This window comes from Sceloporus undulatus, chromosome 4, assembly GCF_019175285.1.
Source record: "Sceloporus undulatus isolate JIND9_A2432 ecotype Alabama chromosome 4, SceUnd_v1.1, whole genome shotgun sequence".
In the NCBI taxonomy this organism is placed as follows: Eukaryota; Metazoa; Chordata; class Lepidosauria; order Squamata; family Phrynosomatidae; genus Sceloporus; species Sceloporus undulatus.
This window is the reverse complement of record NC_056525.1, coordinates 173,882,542-173,906,084: the sequence shown is the minus strand read 5'-3', so window position 1 is coordinate 173,906,084 and position 23,543 is coordinate 173,882,542. Positions and strand designations below refer to the sequence as shown.

General features: G+C 41.0%; 2 protein-coding genes across 9 annotated transcripts in view; one reads left to right on the top strand and one right to left on the bottom strand.

Moving 5' to 3' along the window:
• Window positions 1-8,317, bottom strand: part of RANBP9 (RAN binding protein 9) — a 39,726-nt gene extending 31,409 nt beyond the window's left edge. For 4 of the 5 annotated variants that reach the window (XM_042463755.1, XM_042463754.1, XM_042463753.1 and 1 more), the window contains exons 1-2: window positions 7,664-8,317; window positions 2,041-2,152 (exon numbers count right to left, since the gene is read on the bottom strand). In XM_042463755.1, the coding sequence (XP_042319689.1) occupies window positions 2,041-2,152; window positions 7,664-8,162 (611 nt within the window). In that variant the 5' untranslated portion in view covers window positions 8,163-8,317. The remainder of the gene's footprint in view (window positions 1-2,040; window positions 2,153-7,663) is intronic. The other variant, XM_042463756.1, reaches the window with a different exon arrangement.
• Window positions 8,268-21,623, top strand: LOC121928691. 4 transcript variants are annotated; one of them, XM_042463760.1, is made up of 4 exons: window positions 8,268-8,402; window positions 13,362-13,436; window positions 17,887-18,006; window positions 21,207-21,623. In XM_042463760.1, exons 1-4 carry the CDS (start codon window positions 8,362-8,364, stop codon window positions 21,481-21,483), a joined length of 513 nt encoding a protein of 170 aa, XP_042319694.1. In that variant the 5' UTR covers window positions 8,268-8,361; the 3' UTR covers window positions 21,484-21,623. The 4 variants fall into 4 exon arrangements, 3 of the variants coding, with proteins under 3 accessions (XP_042319694.1, XP_042319697.1, XP_042319695.1); XM_042463763.1 differs by lacking the exon at window positions 21,207-21,623 and adding an exon at window positions 18,586-19,626; XM_042463761.1 differs by lacking the exon at window positions 21,207-21,623 and adding an exon at window positions 18,586-19,626 and having other exon boundaries at window positions 8,274-8,402; window positions 17,840-18,006.
• Window positions 21,624-23,543: the final 1,920 nt, after the last annotated feature.

Below are 23,543 nucleotides of genomic sequence, written 5' to 3'. Positions count from 1 at the left end.
AGAAGAAGATTAAGAATGGGGAAGGTGGCAATGAAAGAACAAGAAAAGTGTGGATGGGTGTGTGCCATGATGGTGGCAGGCCAGTGGAACTAGGGCTGGGGGCATGTGGATGCCCAGCCCTAGTATGTGGTCAGGCCGGCATAAACTGCTGGTCTGTACTGCACCTAAAATGCAAAGATATACAACTGAGCACAAAAGTTAGAATCATACAAACCATTGTATTCCCTATTACTATGTATGGATGTGAGAGCTGGACAGTTTAAGAAAGAAGATAGGAAGAAAATCCATTCATTTGTGATGTGGTGCTGGAGAAGAGTGCTGAGGATCCCATGGACAGCCAAAAGGACAAACAAATGGGTCCTAGAACAGATCAAGCCGGAAACTTCCCTGGAAGCCAAGACATTCAAACTGAGGCTGTCATACTTCAGACACAACATAAGAAGAAAGGACTCACTGGAAAAGACAACAATGCTGGGAAAGGTGGAGGGAAGTAGGAAGGCCACATGCTAGATGGATGGCCTCTATTAAGGAGGTCATGCGTATGAGGTTGCAGGAATTAAGCAGTGCATTGGAGGACAGAGGGTCTTGGAGATGTCTCATCCATAGGGTCATCATGAGTCGAGATCAACTCCAGGGTAGTTAACAACAAAATAACAGATCACATATTCAGATCACATATTCCAGTTTTACCACTACCTGACTCAAGCTGAATGACAACAAACAATGTCAACTCAGTGAATTCCAGACAAGACAAAGTTAAAGCTGGTTCCAAATCACAAATTGTCTATATACCATGCTGTCTTTTGCATTGTTCATTACCTCTGCACACTGAACACAGTGTGAATTATACAAGTGTTTACCATGTTATTGCTCCTCTATATGGTATTTTACAAATCTTATTCTTCCCCACAAACATACTGAGACATATCCTATATATTCACATTTTACAGATAGGTAGATATGGACTAGAGTCACTTGATCCAGATAGGAACTCAGGTCTTAAAAATTCAAATGGAAGAGTTGATTCATACTACACTGTCCAGTCTATATAACTTGTTGATTCATCAGGACTAGTTTTACGGACAACTGTTGGTGAGAATTTAAATGTATAGAAGAAGTTTCACCTCTAACAAAGTAGAATATTTAGGTATTGAACACTACAGCTAAGGCAAGTAAGAGCCTTTTAGTTAACAAGATTAATCTTGTCCAGAGAATCTTCCAAAGACAATTATTACATAAAATTCATGTTTGACCACACAGGAATTTTAAAAAGTTTACGTTCAGCATAGAGTTATAATACTTTCCAAACACTGGTGTAGGTCTTTTTAAAGAGTTGTCAGAGAAGTCTTCAAAAAGGGCTAATGTACCAAAACAGGCCACTAGGAGTCAGGGCAAGTCATGGCCAACTTGTATCCTGAACAATAATTTGTCATGTCAGGTATGCAGCAGGAATGCAAACTCATACACATCAACTCTAATCACAGAAATAATAATATGGAAATTATAGAATGTAGTGCACCATCTAAAAGGATCACTAACTTTTGAATTTACTAGAAAGATATTACAGAAAATCAAAACCTAAGAATAGCAAACTCAGCTTATTGAACTGAGAACTATCAAAAAAATGTTCAGGAAATATGCTTTTATTTATGAAAACCTAGCTGAGGTTCAACTATCCTTTTTTATATGTGCAACACAGGGAATTCTATTACTGTTTGCAGTGAAATCAGGTTGGTGAGAGAAAATGCTTGATTTCTCAGGAATCTCCAGGAATTAAAGATACACCGTTAGTTACAGATTTCAATCTAATAATTTGGACTAAACCTTTAAATCGAGAACACTCGATTTGCAGTTAAATCTCTCCTCTTTCTATTATTTTCTATTTCTATAAAGCTTAAATAGTATAACATATAGTATATCAAACACTATGGACTCTAGAATATGGATCTCACTATGAAGGGGAACTTCACAGAAGTTATTTTGGTAGAAAGTTTGTATCAATTAAACTACATTTTAAACAAAAATGCACTAAAATCTTACCCATCTCTTCCTTTACTGACAATTTTAACTTCAAAATAGTATATTCCACAAGCAGCAGGTATGGGATGTGTGGCTCGAACAGAAGCAGCATCTTTAGGAGTTTTTCCATGGCCTGAAAAATATATTAAAATATAGTTCAGAATACAATATTTAGTATAAATATTACTTAACATATTTTATTGCATTAATGGCACCACACTAGATATAAAGATCAAATCCACTGCAAAAAACTTCAAAAGTTAAAATATGCAACATATGTATTCTGAGTTGCTTAGCAATCCTCTTTCTATATTATAAAATTCATTTTATGTTTCTAATCAGGACTCAACAAATTAACAAATACTGTACAAGGTTTAATAAATCTCAGAAGAAAAAGGTGACAATTATGATTATATTTTTCATTGGCCAGCTTTTGGGACAAATCATGATTTAAAATTAACATCATGAAATTGTTAAAGACATTAATTATTACCGGTGAACCAGTAAACAAACTAGAGTTTAGTTTCTTAGTTCACACATGTGAACAACCCAGGAATCAATTAAAGCAGGAAAGAAATTTGATTTATTTCTCCTCCCAGACACAAAAGGGGAGAAGCTAATGGAAGCAAAACATTTTGCAATGTAATTGTTAACTCTGTGTGGAAACAGCCCCTGCCCTTAGGCTAAAACAAACAGAAAAGAAGGAGGAGTGCCAAGGGGAAAGGAAGATTACTGGTACCAATACTTTTGTTATCTCAAGACTTTCACCATCAGAAACTCCTCTGAAAGCCATAAGCTGCCTTCATAACTACTGTCGGGGAGTAATTATCGATACAGGAGTGAACATACCAACCACCAATGCCAGTTCAATGTTGTTATTTTTGTTTTAAATCAAGCAGAGAATTGACAATAGCTTCCTATTCGGTCAGAAAAGCCCAAAAGGCAGATTCCAGTAAATTCTGGAGATGAACCATTTAACATGCTCCACCACCTACTAAGGCTACAAAACCACACTCCTCAGACAGGATCTGTCCATGACAAAGGAGAAAGTACATGTTTGCCCCAACGAATTCATACATTTAGAATAGCAAACCAAATGTAAAGTGTGATTCCTACAAATTTGTTGGGGTGGTAATAGTATTTTTAACAAAACAGCCTTAATGTGAATGGTGAATCAGTACCAAAAGACTGGAGTTGTTGCCACAAGCTCAGTCAGGGAGTTGGTTAGGTTGCTACATGCTGGGTACATCAACAGGATCTGAAATATGTTTATACAACCAAGGGCCAATACCAATAGTTACTACAGAATGTTTGTCAGATTGAACATCTGGTCAAATGGAATTTGGGGGACAAACTACCTAAATCAGAATGGCCTTTCAACTCCCTTAACCTGGTGTCAATGTATCAAAATGGATTTTCACGCAGGATCCTTCAAAAGAAAGCAAGCCTTAAGAAAGTTCTCAGGTGTACTTTCTTAAAATTTTCAAATAATAGAACACATTATCTATACAGTACTGTATCTGATAAGTAAGAAGCCTTGATGCCCAATTCTGGGGAAAGGGAATACTGTAATTATCACCAGTACTATAAGAAAAAGCAAGTTTTTTCAATTCAGTTTTCTAAGCCAATTTACTGTATATACTCATGGGTAAGTCTAGGAATTTTTGTCAAAAAATCAACCCCAAAACCTGGGTTGACCTATCCACAGTCAATGTAAGTACTGGACCTTAATTTTTGTTTTAATCAAAAATGAACCTTTCCCTTCTCTGAGTACAGTGGTGAAAAGTAAGAACAGTCTGTCCTGGGAGAACTGAAAAGAAGCACCAACTCCCTCTACTCTCTCTCCTGTGGTGCCACTTCTGGCCTTTTTGAATGCTTGGTCAGAAAAATGGCAGCAGGTCTTTGGCACTTCCCCTCAGAGGAGCGCCAAGATAAGAGTTAATACAGTACTATACCTTAACTCTTGCCTTTAGATCCTTTTTGATATATGCACATTTTTTTAACCCCATCTGTGGCTGGTCGCTTCCCCCACAAATCGCAGGGCAACCATTCACCATAGTTCACTTCTCATCCATCAAGCTTTTAGCAGTTATGCTTGCCAGAATTTTGTGAGTTCTTCAATATCATTTTCCTCTGCTGCATAATTTGTTACATGCCCCTAAGTTTTACCCTTGACTTATCCAAGAGTCATGTCAAAATCCTTAATTTTGGCCCTAAACCTCCCCCCCCGACTTATACATAGGGTCAACTTATACACAAATATCTATAGTACATCTGATTTATAAACAAGGAAGAGTAAATTATATTACTGGTTTATTACAACTTAATTCATATAATGATCTAGTTGGCTCATTATGGGAAAATACTGAGCTTGAATGGATTCAACAAGGAGTATTTGTCCTTAAACTGTTTCAAAATAAATAAATTTGTTAAGCTGTTGATACAGTTGGCTTCCAAAGAATAACAAACACTAAACATACGGAAATTTCAGTATATTAAAGAACTTTATTCTCACCCCCAGCTTCTCTTTCACTTTGTAATTCTGTAGCCTTTAGATCTGATTATCAATTTTCCAAGTGTCCAAGTGTCTTTTATCTTCTTCTTTTTAATAATATTTGGAACTGTACAGTGTTGCACCTTATGCAGTGATGCTACTACCTAAATAAGGAAGCCCTGCATGGAAAAAAACCCCTTCTCTGCTCTTTCCCCCTGAAATTTGACCACCCCTCACAGCAGAAACAGAAAGATATCCTTTTCCTATTCAGTCTGAGTAAAATGCACCAAAATATCCCCTTCATTATCACTATAGGGAGAAAAAGACAGAAAGACAGCCTAGGTGGAGTGGTGGCAGCTGTATGCCATAGCCCCAAACCCCATGACGCCAGCCAAAAAAGGAATGGTTTTTAACCACTCCATTTTCAGCCTTTAGAGAGTGCAACTGCAATGCCCCAAGACACCTGGAAGCCACTCTGGGCACCTTCAGGGCATCATGGGGCTGTGTGGCATGTGCCTGCCACACCCTCAAGCTGCCCACAGCCACCCAGAAGGCGGCTTTTAGTGCCGGTCTGTACCAGCCCTATGTCTCTTTAGATACATTTCTTCACTGGCATTCATTTCAGAAGAAGAAACTTTACCTAAACAAAGTCTTCTGTACTTTCCCCTCCATATTCTCTATTAACTAAGTGTATTTTCTGAACAACAACAACTGTCAGTGCAGTGTATGAGAAAGGAGTCACATAGCTTTTTCCTTCCACAGGTGTGGTCATAGCTCACTGCAAGTCCTCTGAAGAAAGTGTTTAACACTGCTATTTTTGAACATTGCAGCAGAAAGGAAAAACAGAACCCACTAAATATACTTTTAGATTATGCCAAGCCACAAGTATGCTATTTTTTACTTGTTAACAAAAAATCACAGAAAACAGAACACAAAGCAAAACAAAATACAGAAGAGAAAATTATGAGACAACTGGAAATTATGGCCAAAACATAAGCCACAGTTAATGACATACCTCAGGAAGTTAAAAAAAAGGTACCTCAACTATGAGCATGTTAACAAAAACAAAAGACAGAACCAACCTGAAAGTTCAAGTTAATGGCTGCATTCAGATGTAATGCTAAACATCTGAAAGCAGCCATTAAGGTGGACTTCCTGTTAGTTTTTACACTGTAAACTATGGTTTGGCATTACAGGAATGATCACTCTCCTTCTTGGCTTGCTTGCTTCTCCTTCTCCTCATCTGCCAAGCCACAAGATGGAGACTGGAGACTTCCAGTTCTATTTTAAAACAACCACAGTATAGCATGCTGTCCAAATCTTAAACTGCAGTTAATATCTTAACAATGGTTAGTAAAACCAGGGCAGCTTCATGAACTCTGGTTCAAGCCTGGTTCGGATACCGGTAACCACTGCTAAAATTAATCAGAGTTTGGACAACAAGACAAGTTTTAACTGGAAGCAAAGACTTCTGAACCTCTTCCCATGGAAGTTGTGAAAGAACAGGGGACACACAAACCTGTGGGAGACCAGGGGAGGCTCACTCATAACACTAGGCTTAGCATTACATGTGGACCCATCAATTCATGTTCTTTCATACAGCATTTCTAGTCAATACACTGCACTTAAACAAACAAACAAAAAATCCCAAATCTCCATTTGAAGAACAGGCCTTCAAACATGTTAACATTTCCTAGTTATCCAAGATTGTATGTGCTCACCCTGGGAGCTGACACTTTCTATTTCAGCATTGGCCCCTAGAACCTCAGTAGTGCAGCACATACCCAGATTTTGTGAGTCTACACCAAACCAAACATTCAAATCAGTATTTAATATTTTGTACTGAACAGATGCTGGAGCCCAGGAACTCTTCTCTTTGAACAGAAGCCAACTGTAATATGCTGCTATCATTCACCTACACTTTGAACAAAGGCCTCATATTTATCAAAACCTGACTTGAATTTCACCACTTTATACTCTGGACAACAACAACAACAACAACAACAACAACACACTGGCCCTGTCTCCCACCCTCTTCTGTATTCATCTACAATCTTAGCAAAGCCTGCCTTTCATAACCAACCCAGCAGAGGATCTGGATCCATAACAATAGATGAGTGCTTTCCAGGTTTGCATTCATTTGTATTCTTTGGGCCTTAATATCATAGTTGTAGGAGAAACTCTTAGTAGCTGATGCCTCTTATTTTTCTTTATTTAACAATATTCTATTTTTACATGTCATTTCTGCCAGATATACAGGAGGCCAATAACAACCGAGGCAAGAAACGTTTCCATATGAAATTTACTCTCTCTGTCCTTAAGGCCTGATATTTTGATATATTAAGATATAGAATGTAAACGTATAGATAACACAGATAAATAAGGATATAGATAAATATAGATAAACTACATTAAGATCAATATAGATATAGGTCCAGAAGACACTGCAGAAATAAACCAGTCTGAGGCTGCTGTAACTGCCCTGGCTCAGTGCCAGGGAACGCTGGGAACAGTATGATAGCAGAGGGCTCAACGTCCCACAAAACTACAGTTCCCAGAATTCCCTGGGCCATTAATCCCTGGCAACAAACCAGGATCCTCTAACCTTCCCCCTTTTACATTGGTCTCTGCGCCTCCATCTGACCTTTGCTCTCTTGCTCAAGAGACAGGCATCCCTTGCCCTGGCTGGTTATTTTTAATGGACACGTCACGCGGCGGGAGGGCGGCCTCTCTCCTGCCCTGACCCTGGAGGAGGAGGAGGGCGGCGGGAAGGGACCCACCTCTCCTCCGCCCAAAGCCAAGCCATCATCATCGCCTAATGATCATGGCTGCTGCGGAGAAGAACAACAGGCCCGAGAGGGAGGAGGAGGAGGAGGAGGAGGAGGGCTGGAGCCGGATTATTGTCGCCACTTGGGTTTCCCAAATTGGGCAGGAGACCCAATGAGAGCGACTTCCTGTTGTTCTGCTTTGGCGCCGCTTTAACTCTTTGTCTGGCTCTCTGCTATGGAATTCTGGGACTTGGAGTTTGTTGCTCCGCTCTGGGCCCCACAACAAACTCCATCTCCCAGAATTCCATAGCAGAGAGCCAGACAAAGAGTCAAATGCGTTCCCAACCGGGCCGTGGTCTCTCCCTCCTCCGGGGCTGCCCACCTTTGTAGTGGACGCGGAGGTTGTTCTGCGAGAGGCCGATGTAGCTGAACTTGTCCTTGGGGCTCCAGGAGCGAGGCAGCGGCGTCTCCTGCTCGTCCACCGCCGGGTAGAGGCGCTTCAGGCGGCGCTTGAGCTCCTTCTCTTGCTCGTTCAGGGCCGGGTCTCCGCCGCCGCTGTGAGGGAAGGGAGACGGGGCGCTGCTGCTGCTGCTGCTGCTTCCGCCAGGCATCGGCCCAGACCCGGAGGAGGAGGAAGAAGAGGCGGTTGCTGTTGTTGCCGCCGCCGCCGCCGCCGCTGCTGCCACTACGGCTGGCGGAGGAGGAGGAGGCGGCGGAGGGGCGGCGGAGGCCGGCGGAGGGGGAGGAGGAGGAGGAGGCGGCGGAGGGTGAAGCAGGAGCGCGGCCGGGGAGGGGGACGCTTGAGGAGGAGCCGCCACCGCTGTCGTCGTCGCCGGTAGCGGCTGCTGCTGCTGCTGCTGTTGCTGCTGCTGCCCGGACATTGCGGGCCTCGTCGATTGAGGGAGAGAGAAAAAGGGCTTTTTCCGAGGAGGAAAGGGAGGGAGGTGTTGACACAAGGCAGCCCTAAACCGGAGTGACAGCAGCCTCGGCTGACTGAGGGGGGAACCAGACGGAACTCTCGCGAGAAAAGGATGGAAGTGACGAAAGAGGAGGGAGAAGGTCGCGAGCCCCGTCGCTGGGATGGATGCGCGCCTGCGCTCGAGCTTAGAAGCCGAGCTGAGGTTTGTTGTTAGTAATGCGCCTGCGCGTAAGTAGAGAGGAGGGGTTGGGTTTTTGTGTGTGATTGACGGAGGTGTGTGGCGCGAGACGGCGGCGGCTTGTCGCGGATGGCTCTGTTGCTGCTGCTGCTGCAGTACCGCCTCCGACAATCAGCTGAGCAGGGAAAGGGGCGGGGCTTGTCAGAGTATGAAGGGGCGGAGTCAGAAGGGGAAAGGGGGCAGGAAATGGCGGACTGAGGGAGGCAATGAGACAAGAAGGAAGGCAACAGCAAGGGACCCGGATGGAGGAGGAGGGCCTTTTTTTGGCCCACCTTTAAGGGAGGGCGGAGTTAAGGAGAGTGTACTGAAAGGAGAGATAGTGTGTGTATATATATATATATATAGAAAGTCATGTTGCTTATTGACGGAGTTAAATATCATATATGTATGTATATGTGTATGGCAGGGGGTTGGACTGGATGGCCCTAGTGGTCTCTTCCAACTCTATGATTCTATGATTCTATACATATACACACACACGAATGCAGAAAATCATCGTTTATTGATTGAGTTAAACATATACATGAAGAAAGGCATGCTTTTGGAGCTATACAGTACATTACATATATATATATATATATGTATACACACACACACAGATGCAGAAAATCATAGTTTATTGATTGAGTTCAATTATATATATATATATATATATATATATGAAGAAAGGCATGTTTTTTGGAGTTATACATACATATATATATGCACACATACACACACACAGAGTCTGCCCTTGGCAGATAAGGCAAATACCGCATGCACTGGAGTCCCGTTTATTTTGATACACAAATGCAGAAAATCATATTATTGATTGTGTTAAACATCATATATATATAGTCATGTTTTCTATTGGTGGAGCCAAGCTTCATGATATATATATATATATATACACACACACACACACACACACTCATGTGTAAGTCCAGAAATTTTAGTAAAAAAACTGACCCTAAAAACCTGAGTCGACTTATCCATGGGTCAATGTAAGTACTGTACTTTTAACTCATTACAGTATTTAAAAGGGAGCCATCCTCTAGTGCAGAGGTTCCCAACCTGGGGGTCGGGACCCCTTTGGGAGTCGAATTACAATTTCCTAGGGGTCACCAAGGACCCCCCTCAGAGGCCCATTAAAGCAGCAGCCACCTCCAGGCCCCTCCTCAGTTGCTTAGCTCTGCCCACAGAGTCCCCTTTCCTGCCTCTCTCAGGAACATAGAGCTCTGCAAAAAGGAAGAGAGACAGCAGCACAGCGAAAGAGTTTCAGTTTCACTTTGAACCACTACCCCTCTGCCCTTCTATGATGGGGCTTTCTGGTCAGGTTTCTCCAGAGGAGCTTTGCCATTGCCATCCTCTGAGGCTGAGAGAGTGTGGCTCCTTTTCCAAGGCTCAAGGCAAACCTATCCTGGGGCTTTCTGGACAGGTTTCTTCAGAGGGGGCTGGCCATTGCCATCGTCTGAGGTTGAGAGAGTGTGGCTTCATGCCCAAGGCTCAAGGCAAAGCTATCCTGGGGCTTTCTGGACAGGTTTCTTCAGAGGAGCTTTGCCATTGCCATCCTCTGAGGCAGTTTTTGCGATTAATAACTATACTTATGTTCAATTTGTAACAATGAAAATACGATTCATAACAGTAGCAAAATTAAAGTTATGAAGTAGCCATAAAAATAATTTTATGGTGGGGGGTCACCACAACATGAGGAACTGTATTAAAGGGTCACGGCATTAGAAAGGTTGGGAACCACTGCTCTAGTGAAAGGCCAGAGTGTAATCTGCCCTGGAAGCACTGCCTCCCCGTCATCTACTCTCTCATCCATCCAGCCTTCAGGGTGAGCACAAACAGTTATGCTTGCTGGAATAACTGGAATAATAAATGGCCCTATCTATCTATCTATCTATCTATCTATCTATCTATCTATCTATCTATCTAAAGTCCCACTTGATTTAGTGGGTCTGCTTTTAAGTGTCACCAGTACAGTATATCCATCCTACTCAGCTACCAGGTTTATCTTAGCCCAGATGTGTTTGTTTATTCATTTACACAAGTGCCGGTCTTACTCCCTAACACTGAGTTTGTTTTTATTTACCTGACACTGGGTATATAAGAATGCTTTTGTTTCATTTGCAAAAGCATAGCAACTCTCGTTAGTTCGTTTTTTCAAGGATAGAAATCTGTTCAGTATTAGTATTTACCAGTAAGGCTTGACACTCTTACCTTAAACCCAGTAGAAGCATGAAGAGCAAGCATGGTGTAGTGGTTTAAGCAATGCACTAGTGACTCTGGATACCAAGTTTCAAATCCCTGTTCAATCATGGAAATCCACCGAGTAACTTTGGTCAAGCCACACTTTCTCAGCCTCAGAAAAAGGAAAAGGCAAACCTCTGAACAAATCTTGCCAAGAAAGTCCTGTAAGAAATTCATCTCAGTATCACAATAAGTTAGAAATTACTTCAAAGCTCATAACAACAAAGAAGCATGAATAACCATTGTGTTGTGAACATACTTTTCCACATTCACACAACAGTGTGGCATAATGTTTACGCCTGTAAAGGATGGTATACAAATTATACTTGTTTCCCCATGAAATTAATTTGTTTTGTTTAAATATTTATATTTCACCCTATATCCAGGCATCTATAGGCAGTGTGTGCAATAAAATCAATCCAAACAGTTTAAAACAATGAGAATTATTTTAATAGTTATGAATAATAACAATAGTAAGAACATTTTAAACAGACTAAAAGCATATCAAACAAGCTTATTTTCTGCTGCTCCAGAGAACAGGACCTGGAACAATGGATGCCACCTACAGGAAAAGAGCTTCCACCTCAACATTAGGAGGACCTTCCTGACAGTAAGGGCTGTTTGACAGTGGAACACACTCCCTTGGCTGTAGTGGAGTCTCCTTCCTTGGAGGTCTTTAAACAGAGGCTGGATGGCCTTCTGTCGCGGATGCTTTGATTGAGATTGCCTGCATGGCAGGGGGGTTGGACTGAATGGCCCTTGTGGTCTCTTCCAACTCTATGAGTCTAATTTCACAAATTAAAACAAAACAGTTGATAATTAGTTAGAATCGTATAAGCGAAAACCATGCACATGTGCCGGTTTGGATGAAATCGGTTAGGCTTCAGAGGCATGTGGAAAGGCTTGGTTTTACTTGTTGCCAGAATGACCAGTTTTGATGCCAACTGGGCTTCTAAGCGAAGTGGATTCCACAACTGGGGTGCCACAACAGAATGTCTTCAATGTAATTCCCCCATTAGCAGGCCTCTATCCCCTTGATCAGGTGTATACATAAAGAGAGATGCTCCTTGAAGTTTCAAGGTCCTGAGCCATCTAAATGTTGTCGTCAACACCAAGCGTTTGGATAAGACGCATACTGGTGGCCAGTGCAATTCCTATAAGACCAGAATTATAGTTCCTATATGTTTCTGCCAGCAGTGGAGCTGCTGCATGTTACACAAAGGGCCAGACAGCCCAAAATAAAGCTGCTTCGGGTCACTTTGGAGGCATGCTGTTTAAATGACACACGCATCTTAAGAGGCCAAATGCCACACCAATTTTGCAACTACAGTACTTGATTTTACAACTACCTGCTAAGGCAAATAGTTGCAAAAGCAATCAAGTGAATATGCAATCAATTTAATTTTTTCTTTAAAAAAACCTTGGGTGATCTAAAGGTGGGAGGGACCCCTGGGGGTCCCCTGCCACGCTTGGATTGGGCAATCCAGGCATGGCAGGGGTCCGGGAGGGAGCTGCTTATGTCATTTATGATGCACAGACTTGCATTTTAAAGCGGTGCAAACTAGTGGGGATGACAATTGCACCAAACAAACGACAAACAAACTTGGAAGGTTGCCAGTTTGTTTCCTCCCATAGCCATCATCATTACCATTGCCACCACCACATCTATAAGAAGGCAGCTCTGTCTAGCAACCAACTGCTCAGACGAAGGGAAAAAAGGCTAAATACAGGAGCCATTTTATAGGATAAACTCAGACTTTCCTGGCCAGCTGTACCATCTAATCTACACCCACCGTCCAAGCAGGTAACTGCTATTCCCTCCTTCAGCAATTATGGCACTGAACACAATGAAAGCAGACCGGTAGGAGCATTTCCCTCCTGCCATACTGATACAGAGGAGTTTGAGTTCCCTTGCACATCACTGTATCTTTGCTTCACCAAACCTGTATACCACCAAGCCAGGGACACCAGGAGCCTGGCAGTGAATTGCAGTGTGGAGGTGGTCCACTTTTACTTAGCATCATGGAATTGCATCATGTTGAACAAAGTAATGGTGCTGCCATTGCTTGTCACAAACCACCCTGAATTCTTCTAGCCAAATTGCAGTTGCCATGAGGCACCGAATGAGTAGATGGGGTTGCCGGTTCTGTATTCAAGACATATGTATAGATTCTGACAATGTACATATACTGGAGATCTTTGGTACATCCAGGCAATTTGGTCCTAGAAAAATTGCACTTAAGACTGCCAGTTCTCAAGGAATTTTATTGAAAGATGTCAAGGCTGCTTCTCCACTTTGTATGTTCACTACAGAAAGCAAGGCCCCACCAAAACAAAACAAAACAAAAAAACCCTTATTTCTCTTCGTTTGCAGGAACTGGGTTTAAACTCTCCAAGATGTAAATCTGGAAAAGCTACTTCTAAGCATGTTATCTCCCACATGGCAATATGACTAATGTATCTTTCTGTCTTACATGAGTATTCAGCATTGGACATTAATTGTCCTGCCAAGCTCTTTTGAATGACTTTGGCAAGACAAGGCTGGGACCAGGTCTGGGTCAGAAAATAAAAGCTATAAATTAAGCAACCTAAGTAAGCATCACCAACATTCTTTCCATTGGGATACAAAGGAAAGGTCTGCTTCAAATGGTTATGTATTCTGACTAAAATGGAAATAAACTTTCTTAGTTGCAGATACATCCCAACAAGGAAACAGTATCAAAGGAGGGGGCTGCCAATGTGCAGGGAAGGTATTTCCAAAAGGTAAGCTAGAGTACCTCAAGAAAAACATTTCAGCAAAGGATCTCAAAGTAGGACTGAAAATAAAGGTTTGCAGGGCCTTTCGAAAAAAAATAATCTGTCAAGGTTCTCTGGCTAAAGCCATGGGCTCTAATGTTCAGATTTTAGCTCAAAATAAAATGTGTAGGGCTTCTAGTTTAATAGGATTTCAGCAAAGCAAGCATTTCAGGAAGGTGTGCGGATGCCGAGAAGATAACAACTTTGGTAATCTCAGGAGGTATCTTGGGCTCCAAAATCCAGAGCTTTTGTGGGCAAGAACATTTCCTTATCCCTACCTGTGTAAGTTCTGGTTGGACACTGATGAATCATGACCACAAGACCAGAGGGGAAGATAGAGATGTTCTATCATATACCATGACTTTAGCCATTCTATTGTGTTTTATGATTAGTGTCTTTAAAAATTAGCCTTTTTGTTAACACAATGTGGTAAGTTAAACTGTTTTCCTCCTTTTGAATATGTGAAGCAAGGACTGAAAATTATTTGACAATTATACATTGAGATCAGTCTTCCAAAATACTTTTTTGGTGATAAATTACTGGGAAGAAACAATAGTATTTTATGGCAAAATTTTCTCATAAAGGGGGGGGGGGGTGTTCCATTCAACCACCAGCCACTTAAACAAGCAGATGTTAGTTGGTGGTCCATTAGGTAGATATGGTCTAGTAACCCTCCCTTTCCCCAGTCTTAGGCTTCTGATGTTCTTTCCCCATTTTGAATACTGATGTTGTATCATTATCATTATCATTATTGTTATAGTTTATTTCTAAAGCGCTGTAAATGTACACAGCGCTGTACATACAAATGATCAAATCAATAAAAATAAAACCTGCCAATGGCATACAATCTAAAAAGTAGTGCCTTGATTTGTTTTTTGAAACTGGGTCAGAAAACAGTTGACCTAGTCTTAAGTATATTAACCTACATTAAATTATAGCTGCCTTGACTGAGATAAAGATACAATGTTCCAGGTCAAATGTGCCTGCATGTTTCAAGGAATAATTTAGAGTAGAAAGACAGTTGCAAAAACCACATGCTACAGGGAAAGGTCAAGTCCTCCAAGCAAGACTTCTTGTAGTGGCCAGCTTCCAAGGAAGTGACAGTCTCTCAGTGACCAGTTACGTCCAATGCAGAGAACAAATTGACCTTGCCTTCTCAAAGAAACCTCACTTCATCTTCACAAAAGATACAAGGTAGAATAAATTTTACCCAAAAGTCTTAAGAAGAAGAGTTTTTGCTAGCTTTACTTCTGTTTCTCGCTCTCAGCTTTTTGACATCTGAAAAATGCTTCAGGTGCTCGGACATGATTAATCTTCTGTGGGAAAATACATACCATTTTGTACAGTGCCAAGTTTCTTTTGTTTCAGTTGAACGTGCCTGGTCTTGTGTTCAAGACATTTAAGTTAGAATACCCCTCTTTGCCCTCTGGTTGACTGAAAATCAAGCACTAAATGTTCCTAACTTCCAACACTCTGGAAGAGAGTGGCCCTCGCCTTAAAACTTAAAAAAGGGGAAGGGAGGAAGTGCTGCACCTTCTTGAGGTGGCAGTAAGGAAAACTATTTCAAACTGCCAGAAAACAGATTTCCAAATAGATGCCTCTTGATCACAAGGAAGGAGCCAACTAGGAGTGGCACAGCTGTAAATCGCACTCCTCCCTCTCCCAGTCACAAGTCATATTTGCATTACAGTCCTTTTACATTTTGAAGTTTGAATTTGAGTTATTTCTTTCTTTGTACGGGAGCACTTTCAGGAGATCACATGACTTAGTACATTAGGCAAGATATTCTCCCCTCACTACACAAGTACAATGCCAGATTTATGGCAAGTCAATGCAACAATGCTGCTTATTCTCAATTTCCTTATCCTCACTCCCACCCAGCCCTACACCTTTACACTAGACTGAGCTAGAAATCAAGTCAGGTCTTGCAGAGACAATAATTTGTGCTGTGTCACTGTGTCCTGTTTTCAAGGAGAGACTGTATGATGGTTTGGTACTCGCTATTCTACCATTGCAGAAGGAAGCAGCATTTCTGAAAAAATATCCTAACGCTAGCAGATTCCTGGCCGTAGGCCACAATTCTATGATGTGCAATACAGTACAAACCTTAGCTCCTCGTCACTACTTGTTATGCTGTTCCTAATCTGTAGCAGCCCGCCTAACATACAAAAATTTGACCCACAGCTCTTCCCTTCTGTTCCTCATGCCAAGAAAAGACCACCAGCATTTCTATTTGTCATCTTCTAGTGAAGGTAGGGCTGGTGTCAGCTACCAAAATTCCTGGGCAACGTAAAAGCTTGTCAGCACCAGGTGTCTAGGCCTACTTTCCCCACAATGCACCCTTGCAAATTATGACTCTGTAGGATATTAAACTGGCAGCCCCCGCAAAGGCATGCAGTACTGCTTGGAACAGTGATGCTGCATGGCAGTGGCACACTGCCCAAGGATTCTCACACCTGGAGCTGACATCGGCTAAAGTTTCAAGTACACAATCAGCAAATACAGTATATAGTGGTAACTGACCAGCTTATTCTGCAGTTGTGAAGCTAAGAAACTAGACATCGAACTTAGAATCCAAAGCCAGCAGCCCATGATTTTTTACTGGCTTGCTGTACTCCTTGACAGCATTCTGAGAAAGCGAGTCTAAAATTGTGGGAATGCTACTAAAGCTTATCACTTATGGCAGGTGAGGGAATAGGTGGCCCACCAGACATTTTCAGACTGCAGCTTCTCCATCCAAACAATACTTGAAGGGCCACACACTTCCCACTTGTGATTTATGGTGGTATTCTTTAATCACTAATAAATCTTAGGGATAGAACTGGATAATATATCCCACTGCATGAGCTAGCATCAGCAGCCTTCATTACTCCTACAGCTCCACATAGGAGTGAGCATGGGATCAATGATTCCGACACTGTGACATGTAGCAGAAGCTCTCTAGAGCAGGGTTTTGTTGTTTTGGCACGAGTGTAGTGGCAAGAGGAGCAAAGTCCAAATGCTGCTGACCCTGAATCTTGGCCTATGATGGTGGTTACCTTTTAATCACCAAATAAAACGCAATAGTAATTGAGTCAGTTGAATGAACAGGACACATTTGCAATGATAGCAAAGACCACATTTTCCCACATTATAAAGGCTTCTTTGTTGTGTTGGCTTGTCTGTGGAATGCTCTCCCAAGGGATACTTTTCTGGCATCAACCTTGTTGTCCTTCAGTCATCAGCTGAAAACTTTGTATTCACTCAGAAGTTATATTTTGAGAGTCAGGTTGGTGTAGTAGTTACAATTCTAGACAAAGACCAAGGACACACAGCTTTAAACCCCTACTGAAGAGCCAAGCTCACTGGGTATATGTGACCCAACAATTATCACTTAATCTTATCCTATAAAGCTGTGGAGACAAGCAGATTTAATACCTAGTCAAGAATCAAGCTTCCTGAATGTACTTGACCCAATGACCACCATAGTCTAAAGTACCTTAGAAGCTTGTTGTGAGAATAAAGTATGTAAGAGGAAATTACAACAAACAAGGATGTCATCTTGAGCGCCTTTAATAATGGCAGGATATACGGTATATAATGAGATGGCTAATGGTTCAAATTTTTAAAAATCATTTATTATTTTGTGTTTGAAAGGTAAGCTGCTCTGAACGTCCTTGCACTAAAGAATTATTTAAAAAGAAACAAAGAAATAGTGAGAGGCTAGGTTTTCAAAAGGCAATCACAAACTCTTAGACTTTCATTTCTCAATTTGCTCAAGCTGTTTATTTTATTAGACTGCCAGCAATCATAAATTAGGCGGAGATAAAAGGAACAAGCAATTTCATGTACAATAGCTGTTTTTATTCCAGAATGCATCCTTATGGGTCCTTGTTCTGAAGAGTCAGGTAAAGCTGTAATTTTATTAATCTCTGCATAAGTGTGTGCACATAGCACCATGGCATACAGCCAAGTGATTGTTGACAGATATAAAGGAAAAGCCATTAAAGTTTATACTGATGCACCTGTAAGGAAAGGTAAAACTGTTTCTCCAGGTACATTATGTAAAGATTCAATGCTATTCCAAAATTTGTACAGTTAATGGTACTGTAGTGCCTGCATGCTTCAATACTTTTACTGTCAGACAAGAGCATTAAGGAAGGTATTGCTTTCACACGAAATTCCACTTTTAGAGATATCCGAATTTCTTTTAAAATTTCTTTTAAAGCAAAGTGTTTTTGCTGAGAGCTTCTAATGAACAGAGGTTTTGATAAGACACTGATGAAAACATTTAAGACACTGTTATTCTTTTGTGCTTTTCATGTTACCTAAAACAAACTAAGGGCTCATTCCCACTTAAAAAAATAATCCTCCTTACGCACACTGTGGAGGTACAAATGCATGTGTCCTCCCTGCTTGCCTCTCTCTTTCTGCCCAGGCCTCTGCCAGAGAACTCCCGGAGAAGTAGGCTGGGCAGCGGAGAAAGGTCTGGCCTGGAGGAGGAGGAGGACCGGAGGAGATGCCTGCTACTGCTGCCGGACCACCAGCACCCAGCCAGGTAGGCCAGCGGAGGGAAGGGGGGGACCCATGGGGTCCCTCTGGGGCCACTGCCACCCTTGGATTGTGCGATCCAAGGGTGGTAGTGGGGAGAAAGACTGAGGGAGGAGGAGGAAAAAGGAGGAAGGAGGAGAGGCCGGTGACAGGGAGATGGCAGGGGCCATTCCAGCTGCCCCTGTCATCTCCCTGTCACTGGCGGCGGATTTGATCGATTCAGCCCAAAAAGGAGCGGTAAAAACCAGCGTCTTTTTGGCGCGATTTGCCAATGGGAACTAATTCTGGGTCTAACCCATAATGTCTCAGGCAGTGTCATCTAATACTGAAGTCCTTCCCTTTCCACTCTCCATCTCACAAAAGGCAGCTTCGATCAATAGTAGCAATTTATGTAAACCTTCTCACAAGCCATCATTTTCTAGGTAGAACAGGAACCTTTGGACTTTTGCTTTTTAGTTGGTAAAAACTGGTAAAGGATGCACACAAGTGTTTATTTACTGCTTTATAAAGAAACAAACTATGAGGATATTTCTTCCATTTCACCAACTCACTGCTATTTCAACAAACATTTTGTGTCTCTTTGAAGGACACTTGCTCTCCTCCTTTCCTCAAGAACTGCTGTTTTCTTTTTCTGCAAGACTCTTCTTACCACAGCAAGGAATAATATGGAATCAGCCGCTTGAATTTCTGACAGCTGTACAGAAGTTAAAATCACAGACCTGTGTGTGTGTAATGGGGAGCTGACAATACACTTTTTTACTGGCATCATGTTAGACCTATTAAAGTTATTGTTCAATGGTGTGTCAACACACAGTTAAATCCCTGATGTAGTGGTCTACTTTAATCAGGACTAGCAAAAATATTTAGGCCTTTGACTGCCTAGTAGCATAATATCACCTGCAGATAATCTTATTTTCAGATTTCATAGTACAACAATGGAAACAGAATTACATGTTAATTTTCCATAGAGAAAATGGTTAGTTTTATATTCTTTTCCATTTGCTGATCTAAGATTGATCATTTTCTACAGATCAAGCTGAGATTATAATATTGGGCTCATTTGTAAATCAATTTATGTAATATACATGCCTTTCATATACCTGGCATTATTATCCATTTTTCCTTTCTTTCATCAGCCATAAAGATGGCATATACCCACTTAAAAGTTAATCAGTAGCCTAGCCCAGAACAATATACCCACATTCTTTCATGTTATCACAAAAATTCAGTGCTGGAAGACAAGTTAGTAAGCCTGTGAAAAGGGAAAATTCATGCCAATTAAATTAATTAAAAACACTTTGTTCTTATATCTCGATTTTCCCTCTCATTTTCTGTCATCTTCTGTTTTAAAAAAATCAAGTTCAGTCAGTCTGTAATTTCAGAGGTCTCCTTCTCCCATTCTGAAATAAAATGCTACCTTCACATTTTCTAAACAGATTCAATCGGTCATAATCTGTATTCAAAATTCTAACTCATGCCATTTATCTGTCTCCTACTTGTGACATCCTATAATCATCCCAGTGGCCTTTAATTCTGGGCTGTTGACATGAGTAGTATTGACTACTATTTGTACTGAGATCTTTCCCGGGGCTAGCCAATGACAGTTTTCCTGAACTCTGCTCCCTCCTCCCCCCAAAACAAGTTCCTCTCTTTAGAGCCCTGAGATAAAGTACTTTGAATGTGGTTCAAGAATAATTCATGTGGCTGTTAGAATGAGGTGTGCCCCATTAGCATGAATATGGTTATTGATAAGGGTGCGCTTCTGTGCTGATCTACCTAGGGGTTAAGACTCCTTGAAGAGAATGGGTACTTTCCCCAGAAAACATGCTTATGATTAATAGCCTACAATAGCTCTGTACGGCTGCAACTGCTGGAGGTTTGGGAACCAAGTGGTGCAGATAAGACAGTTAGTACATTTGGAGCTAGCTGACTGAATTGTGATATACTCAAATCATCAGGTACATTGGCTGTCTATTGCTTTTTGGGCCTAATTCAAAGTGCTGGCTTTGGCCTTTAAAGAGGGGACCATGAGTTTGCCCAAGCATTAAGTTCAGTATTAAGAGGCCTTCCTCTCTGGCCCACTAACAAGAGCCATTAATGACCTGGCAAGTACTAGAAACAGAATTTGCTCAGTGGTGGCCCCACACTTTGGAACTCTCTCCTTGAGATGCTGATGGTTCACTATTACCATATTAGAATTATGATTTTGTTTCCATGTGTTTTCATTTTATAAGTACAGTGGTACCTCGGGATACGAAATGCGCGGGTTACGAAATTTCCGGGATACGAAAAAGTTGGATTGGCAAAAACTGTTTCGGGTTACGAAATTCATTTCGGCGCGAAATTCAAATGCTATAGGCTTCCAGCGCTAACGGAAAGCTATTTCGGGTTACGAAATTTTCACGTTACGAAGGGAATGGCGGAACGAATTAATTTCGTAACCCGAGGCACCACTGTACCTAAAAGATCCCTGTGCTGAAACCAAGGGTGCCATTAGGATATGAACTAAAACTGGGGCCTAACCAACAGAGTTGACCATGGAAAACAGGCTTTTTCTCTGGTGGCATTCTACTTGTGGAACTAATGCACCAGAATTCTGCCTCATACCCTCTTTTAGCTACTGTACCTGGTGAAGTCAACTCTACATTTGGCTTTTGTTGTGTTCATGTGTTAGCTGTTGGGTTTATAACAATACAATATTCAGTCATTTTTAGTGCTGCTGCTGCTCCTTGCGTTTTACTATAACTACTATGCATTTTACATTTTCATATTGCACTTTTGTGATTTTTTAAACAGTCAAACATATCAGTATCAGAAAAAAGGCACATCCATTCCTCAAATAGGTAACTTCATAAGTTTATGAACTGTGAACAGCCCTTGCTCATTATAAAAGTTGTCAATGGCTCAAGGCAGTAATTATATACATAAACAAGCTTGTACTATTCATTTATACATGTTAAATTACCACTCCAGTTACCATTCCAGAAATAATTTATACAGAGCCTCTCTATTATGCAAACATTGTGACTAGACAAAATGAAGGGGTTCTGATAATAAATTATGATAAATCACTTTAACTCTCTTTGCAAATCTGATCCTTCAGTTTGCCTATTATACAGTAATTCAAATTTTTAGGTTTTCATGAAAACTTCCTATCCTTCATTGAAGTTGGTGATCTAAAGCAGACCACAAATTATCTTCCATTAGCACTTCTGCAATGAGGATGAGTGATGCAAGAATTTCCAAAGGATCTTATTTCAGAGGAAAAGAAGATACATTTGGAGTACATATGGCTCCAGAGAAGAATCTCAGTCTCTGGGTGACGAGCTCCATTTTCTGGAAGGAAGCTATTTTTCTTAGACTTGTTATAGGCACTGAGGACAGCATTAGCAAGAACAGTAGCAAGAAAGGCTTTAATAACATTTTCTCTGAGCAGTTCTCTCGGGTGACCCATCAAAGAGATCATTTAACAGCTTTGTACTGAATTGTATAATGCACTGTAAAATGTCTTGGGACTAATTTAGATTCAAAGGGGGGGGGTTAATAAATCTACTTACTGATCACTGTAGAGTTCTTCTCCCTATCAAGTTTGTTGAGCTGGAAGTGAAACCAAATTTTTGATGCTTATATTTTAACTTATTCTTTTAAAAGTAATGCTTTAGTTCTACTCTGCTGGAATAAATGAGTCCATAAATAAATGGACCTATAATATTCAGGTAAAAATACTTCCTGTGCCCAAATTGCTGTGGATTTATGTACACTTGGTCCTTGGGATTTTATATAGCAATAGCAAGTACATACTGAAGCACTCCCTACACGGTCTACAATGTGTAAGCTAACTGCCTCCAACAAGCTGGGTACTCATTTTAGCAACCTCAGAAGGATGCCAGGCTGAGTCGACTTAGAGCCCCTGGCTGGCATTGAACTCACAACCTTGTGGCTTGTGAGTGAGTGGCTGCAGTGAAGGCATTTAACCACTGCGCCACCAGAAATCCCATACATAGGGGTTTGGTTCTGGGACCCATGTGGATGCAAAAAATTGAAAATAACCATGTCTCATTTTATTAAATGATGGTAATGTGAATGTGTATGCTTCAGTGTGTCCACATTCATATCGCCACCTTTTAATATTATGGGTGTTAGAATCCGCAAATGATCAGATTTGTAGATCCAAAGGGCAAACTGCATATATATTAAAGCTAAATTCCAATTCTGCAGTTCTCAGCAACACATAAAAATAAGAAAAAAAGACCATCACATCCTGAATAATATATTTGTGAGTAGAAAAATTTATTTCCCATAGAAATAATTCTGATATTAAGTAAACCAGGGTCACCGGCTATATATGTAATACAATCCCAGTGTTGGTTTACTAACGTATGGCTAAGCCTTTTACACCACAGTGGAAAACAAAAGAGTAATTCAGGGCTAGGCATCTAGAAACTTTATTACAATAAAGGTAGGTCAAAAATTAAAACAAAAAACAGCTGCATAAATTCATTAACTAGAGAACAGAAGATAATGTGGTGGGGGAAGAATAGTGCTTTAGCATCTATTGAAGGCCAGGTAAAGAAAGGGGTGAATGGATGAGAGAAACAATTAGGATCTCATTAAATAAATGCCAGTAAGGTCATTCAGATGTGGTCCTTAATCTATCCCTTATACCCCAGAAGAGCAATACTTATTTAGGTTTACAGCCTAAGACAACATGTGACACTAATAAATACAAGGCAGCCCAGATATGAAAGGTTATATTTTTGCCTCCCCACTCATCCTCTTCACCTTCCAAAGTGAGTATGTATTATAATTTGACAGTGCTGAAAATGTTATTTTTCAACTCTGCCAGGAATCTGAACTACTTGCAGTACAGTCTAACATGCCTTCTCATTATAAAAAAGTATCAATGGAGCTTAGCACCTGGTAAGTGAGTACAGGGATGCAAATTTAAGATTAAAATAAATGTATTTGCTATTTTAGAACCCAGACAAATTAGGAGGAGCCAACTGCCAATGTAGATAATACAGATACTACTGCAGAACTGAGTTTAAGTTGGAAACATGTCTTTCAATGCTTTCTGCAGTCATAGAAATGACTGCAGAGCTACTATTTCTCCTTCCTTGGAGGTTTTTAAACACAGGCTAGATAGCCATCTGTCGGGGATGCTTTGATTTAGATTTCCTGCATGGCAGGGGGGTAGGACTGGATAGCCCTTGCGGTCTCTTCCAACTCTATGATTCTATTTAATTCAGAGGTCACACTGGATGCTAGCTGTTAATCATATTTAAAAGAGATGGACTAAAATTAATGGGATATAAGTATGATTACATTTGGATCCACACTAATGGCTAAATTCAGAGTGACAGCCACTAGGAAAATATTTTGATTACCAATTCATTTCCAAGTCGTTGTGTGGACATTTCAGAATTAATCTTGTGTATGGTACCAATCTTGAACACATTTATTCATATGTAAATTTAGGGAGGAAAGCCCAGTGATGACTGTATCATCGCCTAAGTACAAGACTTCTAAGCAAGTCAAGCTGAA

Bases quoted from the DNA above. Each gene is read 5' to 3' on its own strand.
- LOC121928691 (XM_042463760.1), top strand. From the start codon at position 8,362: ATGGATGCGCGCCTGCGCTCGAGCTTAGAAGCCGAGCTGAG. The intron at 8,403-13,361 runs GTTTGTTGTTAG...AAACTTTCTTAG, and splicing joins AGCTTAGAAGCCGAGCTGAG to TTGCAGATACATCCCAACAA. The intron at 18,007-21,206 runs GTAGGCCAGCGG...ATCTTCCATTAG, and splicing joins GACCACCAGCACCCAGCCAG to CACTTCTGCAATGAGGATGA.